Below are 26,011 nucleotides of genomic sequence, written 5' to 3' on the forward strand. Positions count from 1 at the left end.
CCGGGCATGAGGCCAGGGGGCACGTAGGCGGCATTGAACTCCGTCAGCAGGGTGCCAGAGCTGCGGGAGGCCATGGTGTGCGCCTCAAGCGCTAGCGCATCGAGCCGGGCACAGGGCGCTCCCTGCCGGACGGTAAACAGCCCCGGGTCCCCTGGCAACCGCGCGCCTGGCAACGCGACCTCTGACGGGGCCAAGACGCAGCCGCAGCTTTGGGGGGTCAGGGGAGAGGGACCCAGCCCTATTTGTGCATGCTCCCCTCGGAAACCTCCGCTCCCTCCAACTTCAGCTTTCACGTCCAGAAATGGGCTCCTCTCTCTGCTTCGCCACCAGACGGGATGTGGTGACGCTCAGATGCGGGATGGGCGTGGAAACCCCGTGGACAGGCCCGTCCCGGATGCGCCCTAAGTGCCCTTCTCCCCGCCGCAGGACTCGCTGACCTGGCCCGGCGCGCCCTCGCTTTGGAGGCAGAGCAGAAAGCGGCAGCCCCACCGTGGCTGTGCTCCAGGGACCCCAGGAGCCAGCGCCCCCCGAGTCTGCCCGCGCGCCCCAGTTCCTCAAGGGGAGTTGTCTTCATTAATCTCTCCTCTCTCCCTGGGAGCCTCCTTCTCACCTCATCTTGCCCATCAAACTACTCTGCACGCAAGGGTGATTTATAAGGAAGGGGCAAGAAGCAAATCGTGGAAAGGTCTGGATGTGTGATTTACACCTGTTCCCGGACCAAAGTTCCGTTGGCGTATTTGCACCACAGAGCAAACTTGCCAAAGGCCCGGTGAGGTTTTCTTGTGATAATACCCCGCTCTTGTAGCTGGTGCCCCCAGGTCCATTTCCCCAGAGATCGTCACCCCGCTTATCTTTCACTGGGGCATGAGAGAGCTGTGACAGCCTCCAAGGTGACTTGCTCTGCGACTTGGCGCCAGACCTGCCTCCCCCGCTACCCTCGCAGCAGCCCTGGGATGAGCAAGAATCCTCTGCAGTTTACCCTTGGCCTTCACAGTTCCATTCAATCCTGTACAATAAGTGTTATCTTCATAGTTGATTCTGTAAACGGCCGCTGATGAAGGCCATGGTCACTAATGAACCTGCAGGATCTTTTGCACCAGGAATTCTCAAAAGGCTTTCTCTGGCAGATAATAATGGAATTGGGGGAGAAGGGGTGCACAGCCTCCCAAGAAGTGCAAGAAGCAGGAAAACCGTGGCCTGGGGAGGAAAAGGAACTGAAGGGAAGTGAGTGCTTGTAACCAGGTAGAAGTCTCCATCCATCCTTCAGAATGCAGTCAGATCTGTGTATTTCTAAACTCCCCATGCAGAATAGGAGTGATAATAAGAAAGACATTTGTAAAAGTTATAACAGAAACAACCCTCAGTTCAGGGGTGCTATACTCCAGGAAGGCATTCCGTTGGCCAAGGTCAAGTGCCCACTGCCTCCCCCATTTTAATTTGCCAGCTGACTGTGCCCATGAACCTGGCACTCTGTTGTCTGTGTTCCAGTCTGTCTCTTCTGCTTGAGGTCCAGTACTGTGTCACATTCGCCCCTGAATCTCCAGTACCTGGTACGAAGGAGTTAGTGTATGCTTGTTGAATAAATTTTATAGTAAGAGTTACAGAAATGGATAATAGCTGGGAAAGAGGAAATGAAAAAGTAAGATCCAGCCTAGGTTTCAGAAAGGTCAGCTTGCTCAGCTCGGGGGGGTGCCATGTGTTGGCAGGATTGGATTACCACCATTTTATCCATATAGAAACTGAGGTGGGGCTGAGCTCAATGCCTTCTTTAGGGCAAGTTCATGGGCTTTTCCCTAAAGATGCACAGACCTCATGAAATTTACCCCCTACAGGAGACAACCACCAAAGGACCTAAGGAGGAGATGGATCTATTTTTCCTTATCAAATGCCACCAAGCCTTATGAACAAAGGTCACTTAACAACCTTATTTATAGAACATGCTTGTTAATTTTGTGGTTTTTAAAAAATGTTTTATTTATTTTTGAGAGAGAGAGAGAGTGCAAGCGGGGCAGGGGCAGAGAGAGAGGGGGAGACACAGAATCCGAAGCAGGCTCCAAGTTCTGAGCTGTCAGCACAGAGCCCAATGTGGAGCTTGAACTCATGAACTGTGAGCACATGACCCAAGCCGAAGTCAGTTGCTTAACCTACTGAGTCACCCAGGTGCCCCAGGTTTTTTGTTTGTTTGTTTGTTTGTTTGTTTTTTAGAGACTGACATTAAACTTGTCTGGTGTTTTAAATTTTTGGACATTCATTTGTATTCAATAAATACAATATGCTAAAATATCCTTTGCTCCAATGTGGTTAGATAAAAGTGAGAAAGAAGAGCAGGAACTAGAGAAGGAAAGAGAGACATGAAAATAGAACATACATTTCAAAAGAAAAAGGAGGCAATGTAGCAAGGAAACATCTAGAAGGAGGCTCTTGGGACGTGCTGCAGGTCACTGGACTGCAGAATTCAAACGGAGTAACCTCTGATTAGCGTGCTGTGAACATTTAATATTTCCTCTTTGAAACTTTACCTCCCTATGGGTCACCAAGCTCACCCCTTATCCAGTCAACCTTTACTGGGCATCCTCCTATACACAGGACCCTGTGCGAGGCGCTGGGGATGCAAAGACGCAGGGCACCAGGGTCTCCCCGTGGTGAGAACGAAGCAGTGAGAGGAGAGGCCTGGGGGCAGCAGGCCAGGACCCCACCCCAGCCTGGGTGGAGGTGTGGGTGCAAAGGCACTTTCAGGAATGGGTACCTGAGTCCCTGCAAGAAGGCAGTGATGGGTGCCTTATAGAGCAAACCGCAAGAGTGAGGGTGCGGATGGCCCTGCAAAAGCTCGGGGCTCGGGGACCCTGGGGACCAGGGTCCCTTTCTCTATAAGCACCTCCCGGGGTACGTTGCTGGAAGAGAGGGCAGTTCTTTTTTGGTCCTAGGAAATTCTGCCAGATGTCCCTTCCCCACTGCCCCCCAGCCCCAGCAGCTAATTGGGTACAAGGCCCAACAGCGAGGCTCACTGGCCCGGCCTCCTCCATCCCCAGGCCCCAGGATGGGGCTGGGTTAGTGCTTGAACCTTAAGCATGGCCCTTGGTAGAAAATAAGGCTCTGAGGCTTTCACAGCTGCTTAGCCTGGCTCCTGAGCCCCCCACCTTCCCAGATCCAGGGATCCCAAAGCAGGAGGTCAGGGACCCTACCTCTTGGGGACACGATCCCTATGAGTGCAGGTAGAGGCAGAACATTCCCTTTTTTCTCTTAGGACTCTCATATCTGACAGCAGCCACCAGGTACAGCCTGAATGTTGTCTGATAGATGCTGATGTTCCAGCTGGGGGACCCTGGGCTGGGATGTCTACACGGCACAGTGTGACCCAGCCAGGCCTGGCCCATCCAGGCTCCCCAAGCCTCACAGGCACCAGCAGCCCTGGTGGCTGACTTGACTGGGGGGCACAAATCCCCACAAAACACCTGTGCAGCAGCCCGGCTTCCTGTGCACACAGCCGGTGAAGCTCCTTCTGCCCCCGCAGGGGGAGGTGCCCCTGGCCGCACGCCCACCCCTTCCACACACACACGCCCATCCATGCCCACCTGCCCACTCCTGGAGGCAGAGCTTGCCTAGCAGGGCACCAGCAGAGCCCTGCGGAGAGCGGGGCCGGAGCCTCTGCTCCGGGAGCTGGGAAAAGACATCTGAAGCTGGGCAGGGTTGTATCTGGGAGCCGGAGGCTGCTGAATAATGAATTCTGACTCGGAGCCTGCACTCCCAGGCTGCACAACTCACACACACACACACACACACACACACACACACACGCTGGGCTGACAACTTGGGGGGGCGGGGGCTGGCAGGGCTGTGAGTCTCTCTGAATCGCTGGAAGGAGCAGCTCTCGGCTTGGTTGCCTTGGTCTCTGCGGGCAGCATCAGAGGGGCTGCCGGAGGAGGAGGCAGCGGCGGCGGCGAGGGAGGGAGGAGGCTCGCTCCTTCTCCAGCTGCTCCCGCCTGGCAGCGTCCGGGCTCTACACACCAGCATGGCCCTGCTTGTCCACCTCAAGACGGTTTCGGAGCTTCGGGGCAAGGGCGACCGGATCGCCAAAGTGACTTTCCGAGGTAGGGAACGCCCTCATCTTGGAAGGACCCCAGCTCTGGGCTGATGGGGAGAAGGCAGGGCAGGCGGGGTGGATGGGAAAAGTTCTAGGAGCGTTGAGGTGATAAGGCTCTTCATGGGCAGCTATCTGCTCCTGGCCTGACTGGCCGTTGTGATTTCCTGAAAAACAGGGTCCCCTGTGTTTCCACGCCTGCGTCTGTGTCTGGCTTTCGCTGCACTTGCCAATACGGAATGTGCCTGGCAGGGGGCAGGGTCCTCTGCCTGCAGGGGTGTCCTGGGGAGGGAGAAGTAGGACCCCATCTCTGAGCTCAGGGGGGCCCTGCAGAGCCTATGTGGGCCCGTTCCTCCTCTCCCCCTCCCCACGGAAGGTTTCCCTGGGCACAGGGTGGGGGTGGGCTCTGCAGACTGGAAGACCCAGCATGGCTCCTAGAAACCAGGCAGCCAGCAGCTCTCTGGTTGAGGCTACTATTGGCTTCTTGCGGATCTGCTGGTGGACAGGGATCCTGCGAGCCTCACTGGCTTCCTCTGTTCATTCTCTTCCTATCCTCCTCCCTAGTCGTGCATCCAGCAACCATTTACTGTGGTCTGTGTGCCAAGGCTGGGGGCTGAGCTTGACCCAGGCCCTGCCCTTGAGGAGCCCACATTCAGTGGGAAAGAAGGACCAGTGGGCAGTCAAGGAGGACAGGTGTGTGATATGATGAGGAAGTGCAGCACGCAAGCCACAGGGGCAGCACCCCGACCCAGGCTGGGGCAGGATGGTCGAAGAAGGCTTCCTGGAAGAGGTGGCCCCTCGGGTTACCTCCTGGCTACCACCAGGAGGGAGCAAGGTGGGGAGGTGAGGGCAAAGCAGGTGCAGGGGACAGGATGCTCATGGCTGGGGGGGAACTAGAACATGGAACAGGGGAGAGACCAAGGACCCATGAGGCTGGAGCCCAGACTGAGTGCAGAAGCTGAGGCAGGAGAGCCCGGCAGGAGCAAGGAGGCAAGGCTGCCTTCACCCTGAGGACGGCGGGCAGCCCCTGAAGGTTTAAGCAGAAAAAGTAAGGCCAAGGTTACCTCTGCTTATTGCCCACCCACCTCTGCTGCTGCCTGGCCACAGCCCAGCCCTGTGGGCTGGGGCATCTCTGGTAGCCTTTGGCCAGAGGCCAGAGCACTGCTCCCTAGCCACGGCCCTTCCCCCCAGAGAAGGGGTGAGAATGGGGGTGGGACAGGAGCCCAGAGAACCCACCAGATTAAAGAGCAGAGTGAGCACCGGGGCCCAGTCTGGACGCACACCTGGGTTAGGAGGGAGAGGGGTGACCAGGGCCAGCAGCCCCGGGGCTCACATCACCCTTGAGCTGGACCGGCTCTGGCAGGAGGCCCAGGTTGTCCACTCTACTGCCTGCTATGCACAGACTCAGGAGGGGTGCAGGGGACCGGACCGCAGTGTCCCTGCTGGCAGGTGGGAGAGGAAGGGGCGGGCAGGCTGCCTGTTGCTTCCCACACCAGCCCGAGGACGGCTTTGTCTGCAACACCCTGGATCTCTGGGTGCCACCTGCTGGCTTTAGAAAATGCGAGTGTGTTCTTTCATCTGTGAAACGTGTCTCTGTGTCCACAGACAGCACAGTGTTTGGCTGTCTAGCTACAGATGGTGATGCCATTGGGCCGTGTCAGGACAGCCCTAGGCTGCACAAACCAGTCCCATCGGTGGGCAGGGACACCAAGACCCAGTTGTAAAGGGACCCCGCACCACATCAGTGGAGAGGCTGACACTCAGAACCTCACCCCCCACCTGGTTGCTCAATCCTGCAAGCCCCTCTATCTCCTCCTGGCCCATGGGGGTGAGCCGCCTATCTATCTGACGCCCACCTTCTTCTCTGAGCAGTAGGGCGGGCCCTCCAGCCTCAACCGACCACACAGGAACTTGCCCCTTTGCAACCGGTGCCCTCTGGGCTGAGGGGAGAAATCCACATTCACGCTCTGTACCTGCAGAGACAGAGCCCCGGGGAAGGAGTTGGGCAGCAGGAATAGGCAGATGGCCAGCAGATTTCCAGAAAGTCCCTTTGTAACAACCAGCTACGTCTCAGCCATTTGTCTGCTGCATCCAGCAGTTGACAACCACAGATACTTCAAAAGACCAACACTAACAAGAGTTCAGAGGAACCCGCCCAATCTAGAATGTTCCACAGCACCTCCGGGCATACACAGCCACTGGTGTCCCAAGTAGACAGCTGCAGGGGAAAATGAGAAACTAGAGAACAGTCACAGGGAGATGCTGGCCCCCAGTTCCCCTAATCCCTTGAGTGAAGCTCAAAGATTAGGCGAGGGAGCCCTGGAGAATTGTGTCCATTAGCGGCGGCCCAGGTAGACCAGATGACCTGGCTGAACTATAGCTTGACCTTCTGTGCTGTACCACCCAGGACACTTAGGAAAGAGCCCTATGGGGCTATGGCAGAGAAAGCTCTAGATATGGAATCAGAAGCCCTCGGTCGTACCAAGTTCTGCCACTCACTTCACCTCTTTAATCCTTAGTTTCCTCATCTTAAAAATGGGCATGTTGATGATATCCACCTCACCAAGTCGCTTCAGGGAAACAATAGGTGTTGGAAGAGTTTAAGGAAGGAGCATTCAGACGACTGATATGTCTGTGAGGCGCCCATTCGAGTGCTGCTTGGAGCAGCTACAGGCTCCTGAGTGATCTTTTCTCTGGCCCGATTTCCTTCTTCTGTTGGGCAGGAGCAGGAGACAGGGCACACGTGAGCTACAAAGAGGAGATGCAAGCGCATCTGAGGGCTTCTCGACCTGTGCCAGGAGTAAGTAAATTGGGCCTGGCCTCTGCTCTGTAGGGATTCCCTGGCTGAGATGATCCAGGCCTGGAGCAGACTGCTCCGAGACCCCTGTTCCCATGTGGGCTGGGCGAGCACCAGCTGTGTCCCTGGCCATCCCTCTCTCCCTGCCTCTGGGTCAGCTGGCTGCCCAAGCCTCAGGCTCACACAGTGCTCACCACCCAGCTCTGCCTCCAACTCCACCCCAGCAGCCACTCCTAACATGATCCTGCCCTTATTCATTCATTCACTGAACAGGCTGATATTTGCAGACAAGCCTAGGACCCTGGGGGTGAAGACACAGCCCCTGCCTGTAGGAGTTACAGTCCATTGGGTCAGACAAGAGATACCTGAAGGCTTGGCCCCCAGTCCCCGTGGTGTACACAGACCCCAGAGCCCCAGAACCTCAGCCTCCCATGAGCAAGATGAGACAATGGTCCCCATTTAACTCAGAGGACAGCAGCCAGAATCAGAAGTGGGCTGTCTGGAAAGGAGCCATCTTGATGGCAGGTGGCTACTCAAAGAGAACCAGTACTCACTCACCTGGGGTTTGTCCTTTTTCAACTGCTAAAGTAATTCTCGGCACCAATCAGAACCAGGGAACTCGGGGTGGGAGGGTCTCTATGTTCCTCTAGTCCAACCTTCTGTCCAGGACTCAGCCCATCCAAACCTGAGGAAGTAGCAACAGACTGCCTGGGGCCAGTCCCTGAGCTTTCTTGCCAAGATACCGGGTTTGGGGATTGGATGTGTGAGACAGGTGCTATCTGGGGGCTGGGTCTGATCTTCACGTAATTCACCTGAACTGATGATCAAGGTCTGCTTTATCAGTCTTTCCCCTTGGCCCAGAGACTTCTCCCTCCTCCTCTCGCCACCCCACCCCACCCCACCCCACTCTGTTCTGTAACTCTGAATTTCCTGCTATCTCCCAAAGATATAAGCCAATGACCCCCACCCTCCATCTTGAGGACTCCCATTAATTCTATCCACCCTTTAAGACCCAGCTCATATGTCACCTCCTCTGTGAAGTCTTCCCCCTCCTTGGCAGTACTGTGTGCATATTCCTGCCACAGCTCAACTAGGGCACTTGGTATTTTAGAAGCTGCCCCAGTTCTGTACACTGTGCTCATGTCCGAGCACCTTCAAGACAGGGATCCCACCTGAGCTAGTCTAACTGAGGCTCACGCTAAGCACTGGGTCCCACCATTAAAATGAGTATGAAACAGCCCCTAGTGGGTTTTGAATCTTCCACTGTGGCACTGCCATTCTTGGGCTCAGCATTCCCAGATGTGAGCCCCCCAGCCCCAGCTTTCTAGCCAAGGGGGATCAGAGACTGGAAGAGGCCTTGGAAGTCACGAACCAAGAAGCCTCCATCGACATCCCCATCTGGGACCCCAGAGGGAGGCTGACCTCATTCTCTAGCAAACACTGGGGAGTCTGGCTCCAATCCTTCCCAGGCCATGCTCTCTCTAGGCACCATTGTGTACAACACACGGTACGGGATGGGGCTTAAAAGGCAAACCAGGGTCTCCTAATTGGATAGAGGAGCAGCGGCATGTGTGCAGGCATAATGCGGAAATGTCCTCTGACTCAGGAAGGCCAAGGCACTCCTAGCTGTGGGACAGGAAGTGCGGCCTGTTCAGAGGATGACAGCCTACTTGGAGCACATATGGAGATGCAGAAGAAAGCTTAAGGGGAGGGTCCTTGTCAGGGGCAAAGACTTTCTGGGTGAGGGACGGACCAGAGGCCAGAGGAAGGAAATCCCAGTTAAGTGCACTGACTGGGAAGCCACAGGTTTGGTTGGAGCAGAGGTTGCGGGAAAGTGGGCAGAGAGGGAGATGAGCCAGGGTCCGTGGGGTTGTGTGAGTGACAGCACACTGGGAGGGGGTGGGGCCCTGGCCTAGGCACAGGGGACATGATGCCCCCTACTCCTGGCTGTAGGGACCACCTGGACTCCGAATTAGATTCTTCCTCATTAAAATGGAGGAGCTCTCCCTCTTGATAATAAATACGACTTCTAGCTGGAGACTTCTCTGCTATCCCTGGTGAAGGAGGCAGAGTACCTCAGTGCCCTCCCCCCACCCCCCAGTCCTAGGACCCACTCCCAGGATGCCTGGGGCTATAGGTGCCCTCTGGCCCAGCACCACACTTCCTCCCTGGGAGGATGTGGACTAGGTGTTGCCCCCCATAAGAGGGTGAGGGCATTGCCCCACTGAAGGTGACAAATGGAGGGGACCTTTAGGACAGCCTCTGCAGTCCATGGCTGGTTGTGGACCCAGCCTTATGCTGTTGCTGTGCCTCCCACGTTCTCCACTGTACCCAGCACACACAGGCCCGTCACCATCTGGGGGTGGGGACAGATCTTCTCTGTCTAAATTCCAGGTGGTAAATTCCCCTCACTCCCACCCAGAGCAAGCCAATGCAGACCTTGGAGAGCAGGCAGAGTGCACTGCAAATTCCCCAGGCTTCTCCTGCTTTGATGCGTGTGTTTTCATGATATGGAAATGACCATAAAATTGTCTTCTGCTACAAGGGCCCTCAGCAAAAATGCTGCTGGGAATGTGCTCAAGAATAGATTTGCAAATAATTTCCCTGAATTGTATGCCTTCCTTGGATATCTTATCTGCCTTTACTCATAACATAAAAGCTACATCTCTCCCACCTAGTCCCATGGCTGGGGTTGATCCCTTTTTTATTATTAATTTTTTATAACGGCAAGTCTCAAACACATACAAGAGTTGGGAAGTAGCACCTTGGCCCCCAAGCTCTCCCCGTGCAGTCTTAACAACCATCGACTCCCACTAATCCTGCTCCATTTGTTCTTTCCCATTCCTATACTCCAAATTATTTGGAAGTGAAGACCGAACACTATACCATTTCATCTATAAATATTCAGCACATGGTTAGAAAAAACAAAGACCCATATTTTTTTAACCCACAGATTACATCTTTCCTAAAAAATAATAATTCCTTAACATTATCAAATATTCAGTGATCAAATTTCTGATTGTCTCATTGATGTCATAATTTTTATAGTTCATTAAAAGCTACTTTTTAAAAAAGTTTATTTATTTGGAGGGGGGAGTAGAGAGAGACTGAGAGAGAGAATCCCAAGCAGGCTTCTCACTGTCAGCACAGAGCCGGACGTGAGACTCAGGGCTCAAACTCTGAAACTGTGAGATCATGACCTGAGCCGAAATCAAGAGTCAGATGCTTAACTGACTGAGCCACCAAGGCGTCCCTAAAAGCTATATTGTAATGTGTTTTGTAAATCAAGTATTTTATCATTCATTCATTCATCTGTCATTCATCTAGATGATGATATTCAGTGAGGGCCAGCTATGTGCCAAGTGCTATTCTAGACAGTGGGGTGATGGCAATAAATTAGAAAGACATGGTCCCCGCCCTCAAGGCAAAGACAGTCATTGCACAAGTCACCATGAGTGGCATGAGTATTCTGGAAAGGGACGTACAGGTGCAAGGTAGCATGAGGCAAAGGAAGCCTACTCAGACCCAGAGGTCCGGAAGCCTCCCTGAGAGGGTAAGTCAGCCTTCATTAGGAAAAGATGGCAGAAAAGCACATAGGAAGGGAGGTGGGAGCAAGCCAAGTAGCTCTGGGGGTGCCCAAAGTCAGCTGCCCTGGAGCCAGCAAGATGAAGCTGGAATGTGGATGGGGCCCAGGGAAGAGATTTTACTGGGAAGGTGGTGGGGGGATGGGCTGATATTTAAGCCGTCTCTCCTTAGCTGAGACAAAACTTACAAAGGGTCCCATTCCAGGTAAAAGGGCCAATATCAGTACAGATGTGACGGTGTGGAGCCGCGTCAAGGGTTAGGGAGCTGGGAGTGCTTGTTGGGGGTGGAGTGGGAGTGGGGAGGCTAGAGGCAAACACAGAGGGTCTTCAGTGAGACACTGTGCAGTGTAAACTTCTGCTTTGTAAGTGAATGGGAGTCAGTGATGCTTTTAGCAGGAGAATGGGTTGGGGACATCTGGTTTTGGAAAGGACATTCAGGATCCCAGGACCCCAGGCCAGGAGCCCAGGGAGGAATCTGGGGCAGTGGTACCAGTAGACTATGGGCTTGGAGGCTACAGGAGGCTATGGGCTTGGAGACAAGGGATAACATCCATTCAGAGAGGGGGAGTGAGCTGGTAGTGAGCCAGAGGGCGGGACGAGGGTGCCTCTGGATTACGTACTTGGGTATGAAAGGAAGAGCAGGTTTGGGGGCAGGGGACACAGAGAGGATGGACTTGCCTGTCAGTCATTCTAGTGAAAACGTCCCCCAGAAAGCCAGAACTCTGGTTTAGTACAGTAAGCACCCAGGGCGGCGGTTGGAGAGCAGTGGTTTGGGAATCCAGGGGGTAAGTGAAGGTCTAGGAGAAGGTGAGATGTGCTTGAGTCCTCACAGGGCTGCTTTGGGGTCAAGTGAAACAGGGGATGCACACGGAAGGCTCTACACACTGTGAAGTGCTACGCAAATACAAGGACCCTGCTCTCCATCCCAGGGCTACTCCCGCTGCAGATTTCTGGACAGACAGGAATAGAGCATGTTGTGACTCTCAGGGACTTCGTGGACTCAGGGATTTGGGGGGTGGGCAGAGCCTTACTTGATCCTCGTTGGGATTCCTGGCACTGCAGATTGTGCCAGCCATGAGATGACAAAGTGAAAACACCTGGAGCCACCAAGGTGGCAGCAGGGTCAGCGCAGCAACTGGCGTGGAGCAGCGCTGAAGTCGGAGTGACCCCGGCAGGACCGGGGCCCACAGCTGCAGCAGGGGCAGGTTTGGCAGCAGGGGCCACTCTGCAGCCCCCAACCTGGCAGCACCAGGCGGCCACTGCTTCTCGCATTGACGGTTCCAGAAGGGTCTCCTGAGGCAGAGAATATCATGTGATCCTTTTTTACCTTCAGCCCTTGTGTACTCCCCGCCTGGACTGATCCACCCTCGAGATACTGGCTCACTGTCTTTGTTTCTCCTTTTTTTTTTTTTTTTTTTTTCCCCAAAGGGGAAGGGCTCATTGGCTTAGTTGGAAATCAGTTTCCACTTGCTTGCTTTCTATTTTTTAAAGCCAAGGTTTAAGATAAAGTTGTGACTATAGTTTTAACAATATTTTTACCCCATTTAAGAATGTAAAAAGTCACTTTCCCACCAGGCTTTATTATATGTCCAGTGCCTGGCACAGAGAGGGTGCTCTGTACAGCTTGTGGATCACTGGGACCACAAACTCCTCTAATCTGTTACAGTAAGACCTGGCAGTTGCTGAGTGTGTGGCTGGCACTGTCCTAGGCTTGAGGGGAAACACCACCCTCTCTTTGCCTCAGTGTCTGGGTCTGAAAAATAGGAACTGGGGCCATTAGTTAGTTACATGGCAAAGTCAGACTTCGAGTGAGAGCCTACAAGGACGTATAGGCTTAATTAAGCTGGGCCAGAGAAATAGGGTTTATCATCCATGCCCTGTTCCTGCCTCTCTGATGAATCTCTAACACAGCCTGAGTTTCTACTGTGTGTACCTGGGTGTTAATAGGATGGGGAAGGGGAAATACATGAGTGAAGGTGGACATTATATTTGAATAAGATTTGTGCAAAGTAAAGGGTTGGAAGTAGACAGAGCCTCCATCTAGCTGAGAAATGGGAGATAGAGAAGGGACAACTTTCTCCTGCTGGAAACTCAGGGACTCTTCATAACCCAAATCTGGCTCTCTGAGTTGCTGGTGATTTTAAGAAGGCACATTATTTACAGAACACTGTTGAGGGGAAAGTGTTATTACAGGAGATAAGTATAAACAAGTAGACAAGATCATTAGTGATATAGAACATTTGACAACACCATCAACCGCCTTGACCTAATTGGCGTTTCTAGGACATTTCACCCCAAACTGAAAGATACACATTCTGCTCAAAAGCACATGGAGCACTCATCAAGATAGACCATATTCTGGGTGATTATCAAGTCTCAATATATTTCAAAAGACTGACATCCTGCAAAGCATGTTCTCTGACCCCACTGGAATTCAATTAGAAATTAATATTAAGAGATGTTAAAAAGCTCCAAATAATTGGAAATTAAACAATACCCTTCTAAGTAACCTATGGTGGAAGAATTAAGCCAAAGAGAAATTATAAGACACTTCCAGCCGAATGATAATGAAAACACAACATGTCAACATTGAAAGTTTTCAATACCTATGGCAGAACAGAAAAAAGTCTAAAATCAATGATCTAGGTTTCTGTCCTAAGAAGCTACTAAAAGAAGATCAAATTAAACCCAAGTCTTAAAAACATCATGCAAATTGAAAGAAGCCAGACACAAAAGACCGCAAATCATATGAATCCATTGAGTGTATATGAAATACCCTGAATGGACAAACGAATAAAGACAGAAAGTAAATGAGTTGTTGCCAAGGACTGGGGCTAGAGAGTGGGGAATGACTGCCAATGAGTGTGGGTTTTCTTTTGAGGAGGTACAATATTCTGGGATTAGATAGTGGTAAATGTCGTACAACTTTGTAAATGTACCAACGTCACTGAATTGTACACTCTAAGTGGGTGAATTGTATGGTTTGTGAATTATATTTCAATAAATAGAAATAAGTACAACCAAAAAATATTAAATCCAAGAGAGTTAAAAAGGAAATGAGAAAGCCAACAAAGCTGAAAGTTGACTCTCTGAAAAAACATAAGTAAATTGTAACAAGAATGATCAAGGGGAAAAAAAGCAAGAAAACACAAATTAGCAATACAATATTAGGAATGAAAAAAGGGATATCATTTTATTAAGAAGAAAATAGGAAAATACCATGAATAACTGTATCTCAATAAGTGTCTATAACTCAGATGCCACTTGAAAAAACCACTTTACCAAACTGACAAAAAAGGAAATGGAAAATCTGAAAAGTCCAGGATCTATTAAAGAAATGAAATTTGAAGTAAAAGTGATGATGATTATGATGGTAAACTGTTTTCCCATAAGGAACGCTTTAGGTCTAGATAGAATTCACTGGTGGATTCTAGAAAATATTTCAGGAAGAAATTTTTAGAAAACAGAGAAGGAAGAACACTTTGTAACTCATTTTATGATACCAAACCCTGATAAAGACCTTATGCAAAAAGAATATTAGAGCCCATATCCCTCATGAACAAATATGTAAAATCCTTAACAACGTATTAGTCAATTGAGTAGCAATCCATGAAAGGGATAACACATCATGACAAGTGAATTTAATCCAAGGGATGCAAGGTTAGTTTAAAATTAGAAAGTTAATTGGTTCTGGATGGCTCAGTTGGTTGAATGTCCAACCTCAGGTCAGGTCATGATCTTGCAGTTTGTGAGTTCTAGTCCCCCACTGAGGTCTGTGCTGACAGCTCAGAGCCTGGAGCCTGCTTCAGATTTTCAGATTCTGTGTCTCCTTCTCTCTCTGACCCTCCCCAACTCATGTTCCCTCCCTCCCTCTCTTTCTCTCTCCCCTCCTCCTCCCTCAAAAATAAATCAACATTAAAAAAATAAAATTAGAAGGTTAATCAAAGTATTCAACCTATTAACACAATACAAGAGAAAAACCACCAACAGGTACAGAAAAGCTTTTGACAAAATCCAACACTTATTCATGATAAAAATGTTCAGCAAACCAGGAGTAAGGGCGAACTTCCTCAGTCTAATAAAGGGCAACTACAAAAACATCCAGCTAGCTAGTGGCACCTGGGTAGCTCAGTCAGTTAGGCATCTGACTCTTGGTTTCAGCTCAGGTCATGATCTCTCAGTTTGTGGGATCAAGCCCCACTTAAGGTTCCATGATGACAGCATGGAGACTGCTTGGGATTCTGTCTCTCTCTCTCTCTCTGTCCCTCCCCTGCTCACGCTTTCTCCCTCTCTCAAAGTAAATAAACAAACTTTAAAAAATCCACCTAATACCATACTTAATCCTGAAACGTTGAACATTAAGATCACAAGCAAGGTAAGAATATTCACACACAAAATATTACTCCACAATAAAAATAAATGAATTACTGATGTATGCAACAACACAGATGAATCACAGAAATATTACATTGACCAAAAGAAGACAGACACAAAAAAGTATATTCTGTATAATACCATTTATATAAAGTCTAAAACAGGCAAAACCTTTGGTGATAGAAATCAGAGCAGTGGCTACTTACGGAGAGTAGAGACTGATTGGAAAGTAGGGGGCAAGAGAACATCTTGAGGAAATGGAGATGTTCTATAGCCTGATTGTATGATGATTACACAGATATATTCAATTGTTGAAACTCACTGAGTAGTGTCCTTAAGATCTGTGAATGTAAGTTGTACCTCGTTAAAAAAAAAAGAGCTAATTATACCTAAAATATCTAAAACTTGAAAAATATTACATAGCGTGGGGAGAAAATTGTTTCAGATTATATTTTACTAAAAAAAGCTACAAAATGATTCACAGTAGAAAAAGATTTAAGACATAACTTAAATGTGAAAAGGAAAAACAGGACCCTTTAATGGAATAATAGCCCCTTTTAACTGGGTGATAAACTATCTACTGGGTTGCAAGCACTATCGTCTGTTCCATTTTATGGATGAGGAAACTAACAAAGAGAGGCTAGCTTCTTCAAGGCCGCATGCCTAGCAAGTGGTAGAGCTGGGGTTTGAACTCAGAATGTCTCACCAAACAGCCTTCCCACTAACCTGTGAGCCCCCGTGCTTGGAAGCGACTTGACACTTTACTCACTTTCAGTTTCCGGTTCCAGGATACAGGCTGGTCGAAGACAATTGTCCCCAGTTTTTAATGACTCTAAGACTCCGTGGGGTGGACTAGCCAAGTCCAAGCGTGGGTACAGGCCACGATGTTCCTGAAGCTTGTCCTCGGGACATTCTCCTTCCCCTTAAGATGGTGTCCTGCCCCACCCTGTGTCCTCTCAGGAACCCAGGACCCCCTTTCCAGGTCTTCCTTCAGTGGGCTGCCCTCACTAAGGAGAGATGCTTTTCATTTTCCCCTTCATCGTCAGAACCCCCCTGTCCTGTGTCCTGCTGCTTCAGGGCTCCGTTCTCTGCTCACACTGTCCTCTCTGCCTCGATGTCCCTCTCTCTCCTGTCTCTCCAGAGTCAATGTCCATGCCTCTACAAGGTCTTCCTTGACCTACTAAGTGGAGCTCATTCCTCTTTCCCCTGTATGCTCACTTTATTCATACTTTTTGCATGCCGATGATTACATTTTGCCTTGTAGAGTAGCCTTTGCCTTATAGTAGCCTTCTGGATTGTACTAAGCTTCTTCAGGCAGCGTCCCAATACAAAATATCTTCGTTGATCCGCACCCCCGCCTCCAGGGCCGAATGGCCGCCCCGACAAGGCAGGAGAAGAAGACCCCCTTGCATGTGGGAGTGAATGAATGCACCCCAGCTAACAGCCTAGTCCCTACATACCTGCCTTTCCTCAAGGTCTGGCTCTAGCAAGGTCAACTGTCTGGAAGAGGGAGCTGTTTGGTGCCAATGAGGCATTTGGTACCCTTAGGTGGCATCACATGAAAGCCCAGCATAGCACTCCATCCTACAAAGGAAACAAGAAATGAGCTCACCTTCATCTCGGTGAAGTGCAGGAGGGATATTTTTAATGGCGAACGACATACAAGATACTTCTATTAAGCCTTGGACTCTTGAGCCCCTCCATCTGGGTGTATCCGATGTCCTGGCATTTAGTACAGTTGTGAGCACAGAGTCAACTCTTCAAACTTCATTTATTGACTCAAAGAGGAGTTTATTCCAAACCAAGCAGCTCTGCTATCCCATGAGCAGCTGCCTCTGAAGGAAGGAGGGGGTGCTGTTCAATTTTCCCCACCTAATTGCCTGCCCACTCTATCTACAAAGCCTCCCCCCTGCAAGGAACAGCCTATTTTCTTTCTCCCAAGCCTCATTCTCAGTCTTCTCTGTGGCAAGAAAGGTGATATTGGAATTTTAAATGGTTTTGTCTGAAAGCTATTTAAAATGGAGCTGAAATGTCAACAGGATTGGGGTTGACTGGAGTAGATGGTTAAGTGGAAATGAGCTTAGAAGGAGAGACGGGGTTAGTAATCCCCACTGAATAACTTGGAAGGGATGACAGAGGTCCCTGGCTCTGTCTTAATGAAGGCAAAGACCAGGATGATCCCTGCCACTGTTTGTACAAACCCTCCTCAAAGACAGCGTTTCGAAAGTGCTTAAGGGCATTCTGTTTCTGTACAATTGATTTGATTGGTTTAGCAAACCTTTTTCTTAAAAAAAAAATATATCTACAGGTAGAATTTGGCTCATCCTGTTTGACAATATTCACCACATTTAAATCCCCAGAGCCTGAGGCACTGAGGTTTTAGTGCGCTTTCAAACAGAGCCCTGATGTATAAATTCTGCAACGGATAATTTCACTGTATTTTATGTTGTCTCTAACAAGGCTGTAGGAAACAGGCCAGCAGGGAAGGGTTTGAGCCCCGGTGGCTTCATGCACCATGTTGGACAGTTCCCCCCACCCCCGGCAGCTCTGGCTGGGCTGCTTGGTTTTCGCTCCGGGAAACCCTTGAATATAGCCATGTACAGGCTCATTACAATCTTCTAGGATGAAGAGGCCTTTGATTATGCAGAGAGGCGGGTCCTTGGCGAAGCCCCAGGACACACATATGCTCACCTGATTCGCAGTTTATGTTGTGTGTTACCTGTGGGGGAAATCACAGAAGCTCAGGCACCATCTCTCATGTTTCCCGGTCCTCCCCGGGCTGCCTTGAGGTTCGTTGTTAAGATTTTTCTTTTCGGTTTCTTTGTTTTGTTTTGTCCCTGGCTGGTGCTAAAGAGTCTTTGTTTCCCATCTGTCTACTTCACGTCTATTTTCTGTATACAGCTTCTGCTTTATAGCTTCTTCCTCATTATCTGAGATGCAACCCCCTCCTCAATATGCCCATCCTACACACACACACACACACACACACACTCTCTCTCTCTCTCTCTCTCTCTCTCTCTCTCTCTCTCTCACACTCTCCTCTCTCTCTCTCTCTCTCTCTCTCTCTCTCTCTCTCTCTTCCTCAGACTGTCCACCTGCCTCTGACATCCAACTCCTGGCCTCCCTCTTGTCAGGGAGTAGCTACATACTTGCTCCTGAGTTCTAAAAACCAAGCAGGCCCTGGAAATCTCTGGGCCAAGCCTCTTATCCTGGAAGTGAGGCAGCCAAGGTCAAGGGAGAGAAGTGGTTCTCAGGGGACTGAGCCCCAGCACAGTACAGGGTCAGAGGGACTCACTCCAGTACCCCCTGACCTGGCGCTGGCCATGCTGTGTCACTGTGTGCACCCCTCCCAACCCCTCCCCATTGCCAAGTCCTCTCCTGATTCCCCAGCTCACCCTTCAGGGACAACCAGAGCTAAGTCTCAGAGTGGGGGGTCTGAATTCAACCTTGAGACAGCCCTTCAATGATACGGACCACTGGTTTAGGTTGGCGGGGATTTAAAAGCATTTTGGGGGGCACCTGGGTGGCTCAGCCAGTTAAGCGTCTGACTTCGGCTCCGGTCATGTCATGATCTTGCAGTCTGTGGGTTCAAGCCCCGCATCAGGCTCTGTGCTCACAGCTCGGAGCCTGGAGCCTGCTTCAGATCCTGTGTCTCCCTCTCTCTCTGTTCCTCCTCCACTCACACTCCATCTCTCCCTCTCTCAAAAATAAAGTTTAAAAAAAATTTAAGAAAACAAAAGCTTTTTTCTTTCAATTTCAAAAGTAAAACATGGTTATGGAAAAAGTTTTCAAACTTAAGTGTATACAGTAAAAGGTCAAAGTATGCTGCTTTCAATCGCTTCCTCCTCCCCCTAGCCAGAGGTGACCATTTTTAATGGGTTGAGATCTCTCTATTCACAGATAAAATAATTTGGTTTGGGTCTTCGGGGTAGGGGAGTTGTATACAGGATCCTATTATGACACATGCTACCTTCCCCCCTCCCCTTCGGTGTGCAATTGGCAGATGATAATCATTTCTTTTTAATACACCCTCCCTCCGAGTTTCTCCTCACAGAAATTACAAATCCTTCCCACTTGCTTCCACCCCCCCCCCAAACAATATTTATCCTTCCTTCTCTGTACCACTTCTCTATCTCACACAAAGTTTACCTTGCGGTATGAATTATGCGGTACTGAACTGGCAACCTCTTCCGGCTCCTACTAGACCATCCGCTCCCTGAAGGCAGGGATCCTATGCATTTTATCCATCCCTTTATCCTGAGCTTCCAGGGGGTAGCCGGGACATTGTAGACTCCTGTGAATGTTTCTCAAAGCAAACTGAGCTGGCCCATGCATCACACACATTGCCCACCCCATGCCCCCCAACCTGCCCTCCTCTTCCGGTTATGGTCCTTCCGGCCACGGGGCCGATTCTGACTGGATCGGCTAGAGGGCGGGCCGCTTTGCTTCTGCCCTGGTGAGTGGTGTATGGATGTGGGGTGCTGGGGTCTGGGAAAATGCATGTCCATATCAGGTTTGTGAATCCCCGTGCAGGTGGGGAAAGGAGGGGTGGCACGTGAAGAAGCCCCACCCCCATGCCAGCCAAGGCTTTTCTGTCCAAGGCCTCCAGGAACATGAATGAGAGAGTTGGGGAAGGGGAAGGCCCCTGGCCTTCGGGGGAAGGAGGTGTGGGATGTGGCTGGTTGTGCCGGCGCATGGCTTGGGCAGCAGCTCCTGGGCCTGACTGTGGACATGGTCGCAGAGCAGGGAAAGCCGGCAGAGCTGAGGACACAGCAAAGGGCCAAGAAGGCCACTAGGAGGGCAGCAAGATGGAGAAGAGTCCGGGCTTCCCCTCTCGCGTCTACCTCTGACCAGCTCAGTGACTTTTTACTTCCGTGGCGCCATTTGTAAAATGGAGCTAATGGCGTTTAGGCCTGTGTTGCGGGGCTTCCAGGGCTGTCAGACGAGATGATCTGGGACCTTGCCACACCCTGGAGAACGGAGCACAAGACCTGGGTCCCCTGGTTGGTGACCAGTGCTATGCGAATCCAAATGCTATGGCGGCGACTGCCAGGTGGGGAGGTCTCACCCCAAGCTTGTTCTCTTTCCCCGCCCAGGGCAATCCTTCTACTCCCGGGTGCTGGAGAACTGTGAAGATGTGGCTGACTTCGACGAGGTAGGATGCCCTGGGGACAGCTCAAGCCCCAACCAGAGGAGCCCACTGGCTCCGAATGTCCTTCCACCCAGATCCTTCTCAGGGACTTCCACACGGGAGAGGTCCATGCAGAGCGACAGGCCCAGAGAAGGGCAGTGAAGGCCCAGCCCACCGCCTGCTGCCCCCTGGAGGATTTTTGTTTTCCAGAGAAAGGGCCCTCAGGCACTGTGGGCCTGAAAGTGAGCCGCTGGCTGAGGGTCTAGCGGGGCTAGAAGAAGGGCTTCCCTTCTCATTCCCTGGGCACATTGAGGGCTCAGGCTAACTCCACCTGGCCTTCCAGCCAATCTCCTATGGACATCACCCCTGGCTCTCTAAGGCCTATCCAGGTATCTCTCCCACTGGGTCTTCCCAAAAAGCTATTTTTCTTTTGAACCTCAGGCTTAGAGAGTTGAGTCAGTCATGTGCCCCAATTTATGGCACATAATCTCAGTGTTCCTACAACCGTGCTCTGGTTTTGATGTATATTTGCATGTATCATGTATGTGTCATTCTCTTCTATTCCCATATTCCTTCCCTCCGTATACAGCCATACTAACGTGCTTAATGGGCATCTTTTGGTTTCTTGTGTATTCTGACAAAATTTTTTTAGTACCTAATTTTGTTTATTTAAATGGCATTGTGTTATATATTTTACTTTATTTCACTGTGCAAGATTTTTGAGTTCCATCCACATTGCTACCCGAATCCATTGCTTCTACCTGCTGCACAGTAGTCTATAGGCCCATCCAACACATATTAGGGTGTTCATCCAGCCGGGTTTATGTAGGACCTGCTTTGTTTGTTCCCGGGACACAGACCCTGAGTGATAATATGGGGGAAATCCTGGTCCTACTAGGATGAGTTGGTCATCCTGCACATCCTTTACCTACTTACTCCTCCAGAGAGGAACCTCCAGCTTGCCTCTAACCAACCCCCATCCCCACCATCAGAAATGCAATGAATATTCTTATGCCTTTCCCCTTGAACTTGTGTGAACATTTCTCTAGAATATACAGCTCACATTTCTCTGGAATTGTTGACTCACAGGGTTTGCATACCCTTCAGCTTGTCCAGCACTGCCATGGTCTACACTTCTATCAGCAGTGCATGAGGATCCCTGATTCCCACATCCTCATCTACACCTAGAGTTACTCAGCTTTCTGATCTTCACCAGTCCGACAGTGGTGCCTCACTGTTGTTTTAATAATACATTTAAAGTTTCCACTTTTGTAAATTGCCTGTTCATAGTCACTGCCCTTTTCCCCTGTTGGTATAGCTGTCTTTTCTTTTTATTGATTTGCAGTGGTTCTCTGTGTGTCTGAGATATCAACCCCTTGTTGGATTTAGAGACTACACATATCCCTCAGCCTGCCATCTATTAACTTTGCCCCCTCATTGACTAGATGTCTTTGGTTCTGGTGTGTTTTCAAGTTTTGTGGAAGATGTCTTTCCACTCTTCTAGGCTACAGATATATTTCCCTACATTTTCTAATTCTATAATTGTATCTTTTACCTTGTATGTGGTTTTAGAGAGGGATCATTTTATTTTTCTCCATATAAGAAGCCACTTTTCATAACATCAGCTTGCTAAACAATCAATTATATTCTTTCCATTTATTGTATGTTAAGGTCTGTGTCTCAGCCTTCTATTCTATCCCTTTAATCTGTTAGTCTGTTTTTCAACTTTCTCACACTATGTTCATTAATATGCCATTTTTGTATGACTTAGTATCTAATGAGGCAAGTTCCCTTCCTTTTCAAGGTTGAACTATTTGTGGACATTTATTCTTCCAGATAATTTTAAAGCAAGTTTATGAAGTCCTTCCAAAAACCCACTGGAATTTTGATTAAATTTACAAAGTAACTTAGGAAGATATTGACTTTTTATAATATTAAATCATCTATTCAAATTATTCACCATGCTTTAGTAGCATTTTTAAGTTTTCTGCATAGAAGTCATATAATTTTGATTCTTTTCTAGATGCTTTCTGGTTTTATTGTTATCATGAATGGTGTCTTACTTTTATTACATTTTTTAGCTGATTATTGCTGGCCTAGAGAATGTTTTCCTCTCCTTTAGAAGTCCCACTTTTATCTGGCAAACTTGATAAGGTCCCTTACTTGTTTTTATAGTTGGTTCTGTTTTGTATGTATGTGATCATGTCATTTTCAAAAAGAAATTTTATCTCTTCGCTTCAGTCCTAACCCCTTATTTCTTTATCTTTCCATAGAGCATTGACCACGATCCCTAGCTCTGTGTTAGACAGTAGTGGTGATTGGTGGACATGCTTTCTGTGGCCGCAGTATTAAAAGGAATAAGTACATCTAAAATTTTGTCATCATATATGATGACTGTAATAGGATCTTTCTATCTAACTGTGTCTAACTAGTTTGCTAAGAATTTTTTTTATAAAACATTGTTGAACTTTATTAAAAGTTTCCTCTGCAACTATTGAGATGATGTAACTTTGCTCCTTTAGTAACTTTCATAATATATCACTTTTAATACACTGTTTTAACATGATACACTGTTAGATTCAACTGGCAAATATTTTTATGCAGAATTTTTTGCAGCTACATTTGTAAAATTTTCTTCATTCAATAAGGCACAAAATATTCTGGAAAAACATGCATAAAATAGAGATTTGCTCTTCCTTGACTTTTTGAAAGAACCGTGTGTGGTGGCATCTAAGTCTGGATGGTTTGGGGAGAGGACTCTTTGACCCCCTTTTCAATTTCTCTGTGTCTTCTTGCACCAGTTCTGGATTTCCATATTTTTCTAGACATTTTTACATTTCATCTAGGTTTTCAAATTTATTAGCACCTATTAGATGGTAAAGTTTTAAAACTGTTTTAAGATCTTTTTTTGTGCTTATGTTTATTTCCCCTTTTGTATCCGTACTGCACTTATTTGTATCTTTGTTCTGTGTTTCTTGACCTTGCTAAAGATCTGTTTATCTTATTAATCTTTGTTAAGAACCAGCTTTGGACTTCATTAATCTCTTCTGTTGTTCTCCATTTCATTGATTTCTGTCCTCTTAAATTATTTCCCTTCCTCTTGTTTATTTTATTTTCCTGTGTCTCTTTTTGTAACTTCCTGAGTTGGGTGCTAAGGCTGTTACGTTTAACTTTCCTTATTTCTTGATAAATGTGTTTAAAGATAGAAATTTTGCTCTATATACAATTTTTTAAAGTTTATTTATTTATTTTGAGAGGAAGAGACAGAGTGTGAGTGGGGAGGGATGGAGAGACAGGGAGAGAGAGAATCCCTAGCAGGCTCTGTGATGTCAGTGCAGAGCCTGAAGCGGGCCTCGGTCTTACAAACTGTGAGATCGTTACCTGAGCCGAAACCAAAAGTCAGATGTTCAACTGACTGAACCACCCAGGCACCTCTATACACAGTTTTAACCATATCCTACAAAATTTTATATGTAGCATTTTCATTATCTTCAGCTTTAAACATTTTTTATGTTCCTTTATGATTTTCTTTTAAATCCAAGAGTTAAGTATGTTATTTAGTTTTCAAATAGATAGGACCTTTTAGCTCCTTTTTAAAAAAATTTCCACTTTTATTTCATTATAATCAAAAGCAGTCTGTATGATATTGATCCTTTGGAATTTATTGACACCTCGATGATGGCCTCTATGCTTGGTCATAAACGCTCCCTCTGCCTAAAAAGATTGTGTTCAGTATAGGGCTCTCTAGAGAATGCAATGTAACCTTCAGCTTATATAATGTAAGTTCAGTCTTCACAATTATACTATTCAGTTCTTCACATTTTCTGCTTTATTTTTCTCTGCTTGATCTCTCAGTTTCAAAAATGATTGCAATGAAATCTACTTCTACAATTGTTGATTTGTATGTTTCCTCCTGTAGCTGTCAGTTGTTCCTTGATGTGCTTTGAAACTATATTACCAGTAAGTTCTATATGTTCATGATGACTATGCCTACTTGCCTATTTTTCCTTTTACTGGTATTTAATATTCTTCTTTGTCTCTTACAGTGTTTTTTTTTTTTGGCATTACTTTTTATTTTATCCAATGTTAAGATCACTATCTCAGCTAATTTTGGTTCATTTGCCTGGTATATCTTTTTCAATTCTTTTATTTTCTTGGTATATCTCTGTTTGTGTTTCCATTTTCAATATTTCGATGCTTTTAAATTCAAGTGTGTCTTTTTAGAGCATGCATTATTAGATTAAATTTTCTTAGCCAATATACGAATCTCTGCACTTTGATTAGTTGTATTCATTTACATCTATTGTAATTGCTATTATTATAATTGCTATTTTTATTTCTACCACCATTTTATTTTTATTTTCCATGTACTGAACTTTTTGTTGGTGTGTTTTGTTTTCTCCTTTCCAGCTTTCCATTGAACAGATTGGGTTTTCTTTTGTTAGGTGGAAAGTTACACATTCTATTTTTGTTTCCCAGGCAGTCACCATTCCTTAGTCGTGTTTATGTATCCCTGTTGATGGCTGAAAACAAATCAGTAACTATAGCTCCCTGTATCATGACAAGTATTGTAATACTCTCTTATGTCTCTTTGATTTCCCTTCCTCAGCCCACCCAGTCTAGATTATACATTTTTTTTAGAGAGAGTGAGAGAGTGCAAGTGGGGAAGAGAGGCAGAGGGAAAAAGAGAGAGAGAGAATCTCAACCAGTCTCCATGCTCAGTGTGGAGCCCAACCCAGGGCTTGATCCCATGGTCCTGTCATGAAGACCCCAGCTGGAATCAAGAGTCAGAAGCTCGGGGTGCCTGGGTGGCTCAGTCGGTTAAACAATTGACTTCGGCTCAGGTCATGATCTCAGGGTTTGTGAGTTCAAGCCCCATGTTGTGCTCTATGCAGACAGACAGCTCAAAGCCTAGAGCCTGCTTCAGGTTCTGTGTTTCTATCTCTTCCTTGCTCATTCTCTCTCTCTCTCAAAAATAAATAAATATTAAAAAAAAAAAAAAGTCAGAAGCTCAACTGACTGAGCCACTCAGGTGCCCCTAATTATACAATTTTCATTCTAGGTCCTTGTGAATGTGTGTTCTCCTTTTATTTGTCTGAACCTTCTTTTTCTTTTTGAGGACAGTGGTAGTCTTCACCAAGATATCTGATCACTTGTACTCCTCCTATCTCTTAAAGCATCTCTTGATATTGTTTTTCTTCTTCTTTGAGTACTTCCTCTAAAAGCGGTCTCAAATCGGGTCTTTGTGTGACTTTGTAAATCTGAGGACTGGTTCTTGTTTCTTCAAATTTCAATAAGACTTGCACTAGATATAAAACTGGAGGCTCAAAATTCTTTCCGGTACAACTTCAAAAGCATCAGTGCTGTTGAGAAGTCTGATGGCCATCGGGTTCTTGTACCTTTGTGTAGGATCTTTTCTTTCTCTCTGGAAGAGAAAGTATAATTTTTCTACCCTTGATATTCTCAAATTGTATTATAATGTATCCAACTACAAGAGTTCTTATCTTTCCTGTTTTGTTCTATTTTGTGAGCTCTTTTCAAATCCCAGGCTTTTCATCTCTCATTTATTATAGAAAATTCTATCCCCATTATTCTTTTTCAAATATTCCTTCCATTCAGTTTTTATATTGTTCTCCCCTCTGCAATTCCTGTTATTCGAGGCCACTACTTCTACCTCTAGCTGCGATTTCTTGGCTTTTGTATTCTTTTTATCTATCAGTCCTTTCCTGCTGTTTTCTGAGGGAGTTCTTCCAAATGGTCTTCCAATTTACTAATGTGTTCATTTTTTTCTTAGGATCCCTTGTTCTCATTTTATATTGCTAATCTATATCATGATGGTCCATTTGTTCTAATGACCTTGCTCTAGTTGGTATATACTGTTCAGCGCATAGTCTTACCTTTGTAAGAGATGTTTCTCCACGTGTCTGTTTACTTTGCCCTGTTCAGGTGCTCCTGGTATCAGCCACTCTGTCTGGTAACCAGTATTGGGGAAGCATCAAAGGCCAGCTGGGTCAGACCCTAAGGGTTGAAGGGCAGGCATGCGTACT

The 26,011-nt window shown here is 47.6% G+C and overlaps 2 protein-coding genes and 1 long non-coding RNA gene across 3 annotated transcripts in view; 2 read left to right on the forward strand and 1 right to left on the reverse strand.

Annotated features, from left to right (window-relative positions):
- The window catches only part of CIMIP2C (ciliary microtubule inner protein 2C), a 14,585-nt gene extending 14,446 nt beyond the window's left edge, over positions 1–139 (reverse strand). The window contains exon 1 of the mRNA XM_077774106.1: positions 1–139. This exon is cut by the window's left edge and continues 12 nt beyond it. Within this exon, the coding sequence (XP_077630232.1) occupies positions 1–74 (74 nt within the window). The 5' untranslated portion in view covers positions 75–139.
- LOC144239895 (uncharacterized) overlaps positions 1–1,436 on the forward strand; it is a 1,720-nt gene extending 284 nt beyond the window's left edge. The window contains exons 2-3 of the long non-coding RNA XR_013337515.1: positions 427–769; positions 1,128–1,436. This is a non-coding gene — a long non-coding RNA (uncharacterized LOC144239895). The remainder of the gene's footprint in view (positions 1–426; positions 770–1,127) is intronic.
- Positions 1,437–4,009: 2,573 nt separating this feature from the next.
- Positions 4,010–26,011, forward strand: part of OTOF (otoferlin) — a 93,169-nt gene continuing 71,167 nt past the window's right edge. The window contains 2 exon segments of the mRNA XM_077774119.1: positions 4,010–4,088; positions 19,930–19,988. Of these exon segments, the coding sequence (XP_077630245.1) occupies positions 4,010–4,088; positions 19,930–19,988 (138 nt within the window).

This window comes from Crocuta crocuta, unplaced genomic scaffold, assembly GCF_008692635.1.
Source record: "Crocuta crocuta isolate KB4526 unplaced genomic scaffold, BGI_CrCroc_1.0 scaffold246, whole genome shotgun sequence".
In the NCBI taxonomy this organism is placed as follows: Eukaryota; Metazoa; Chordata; class Mammalia; order Carnivora; family Hyaenidae; genus Crocuta; species Crocuta crocuta.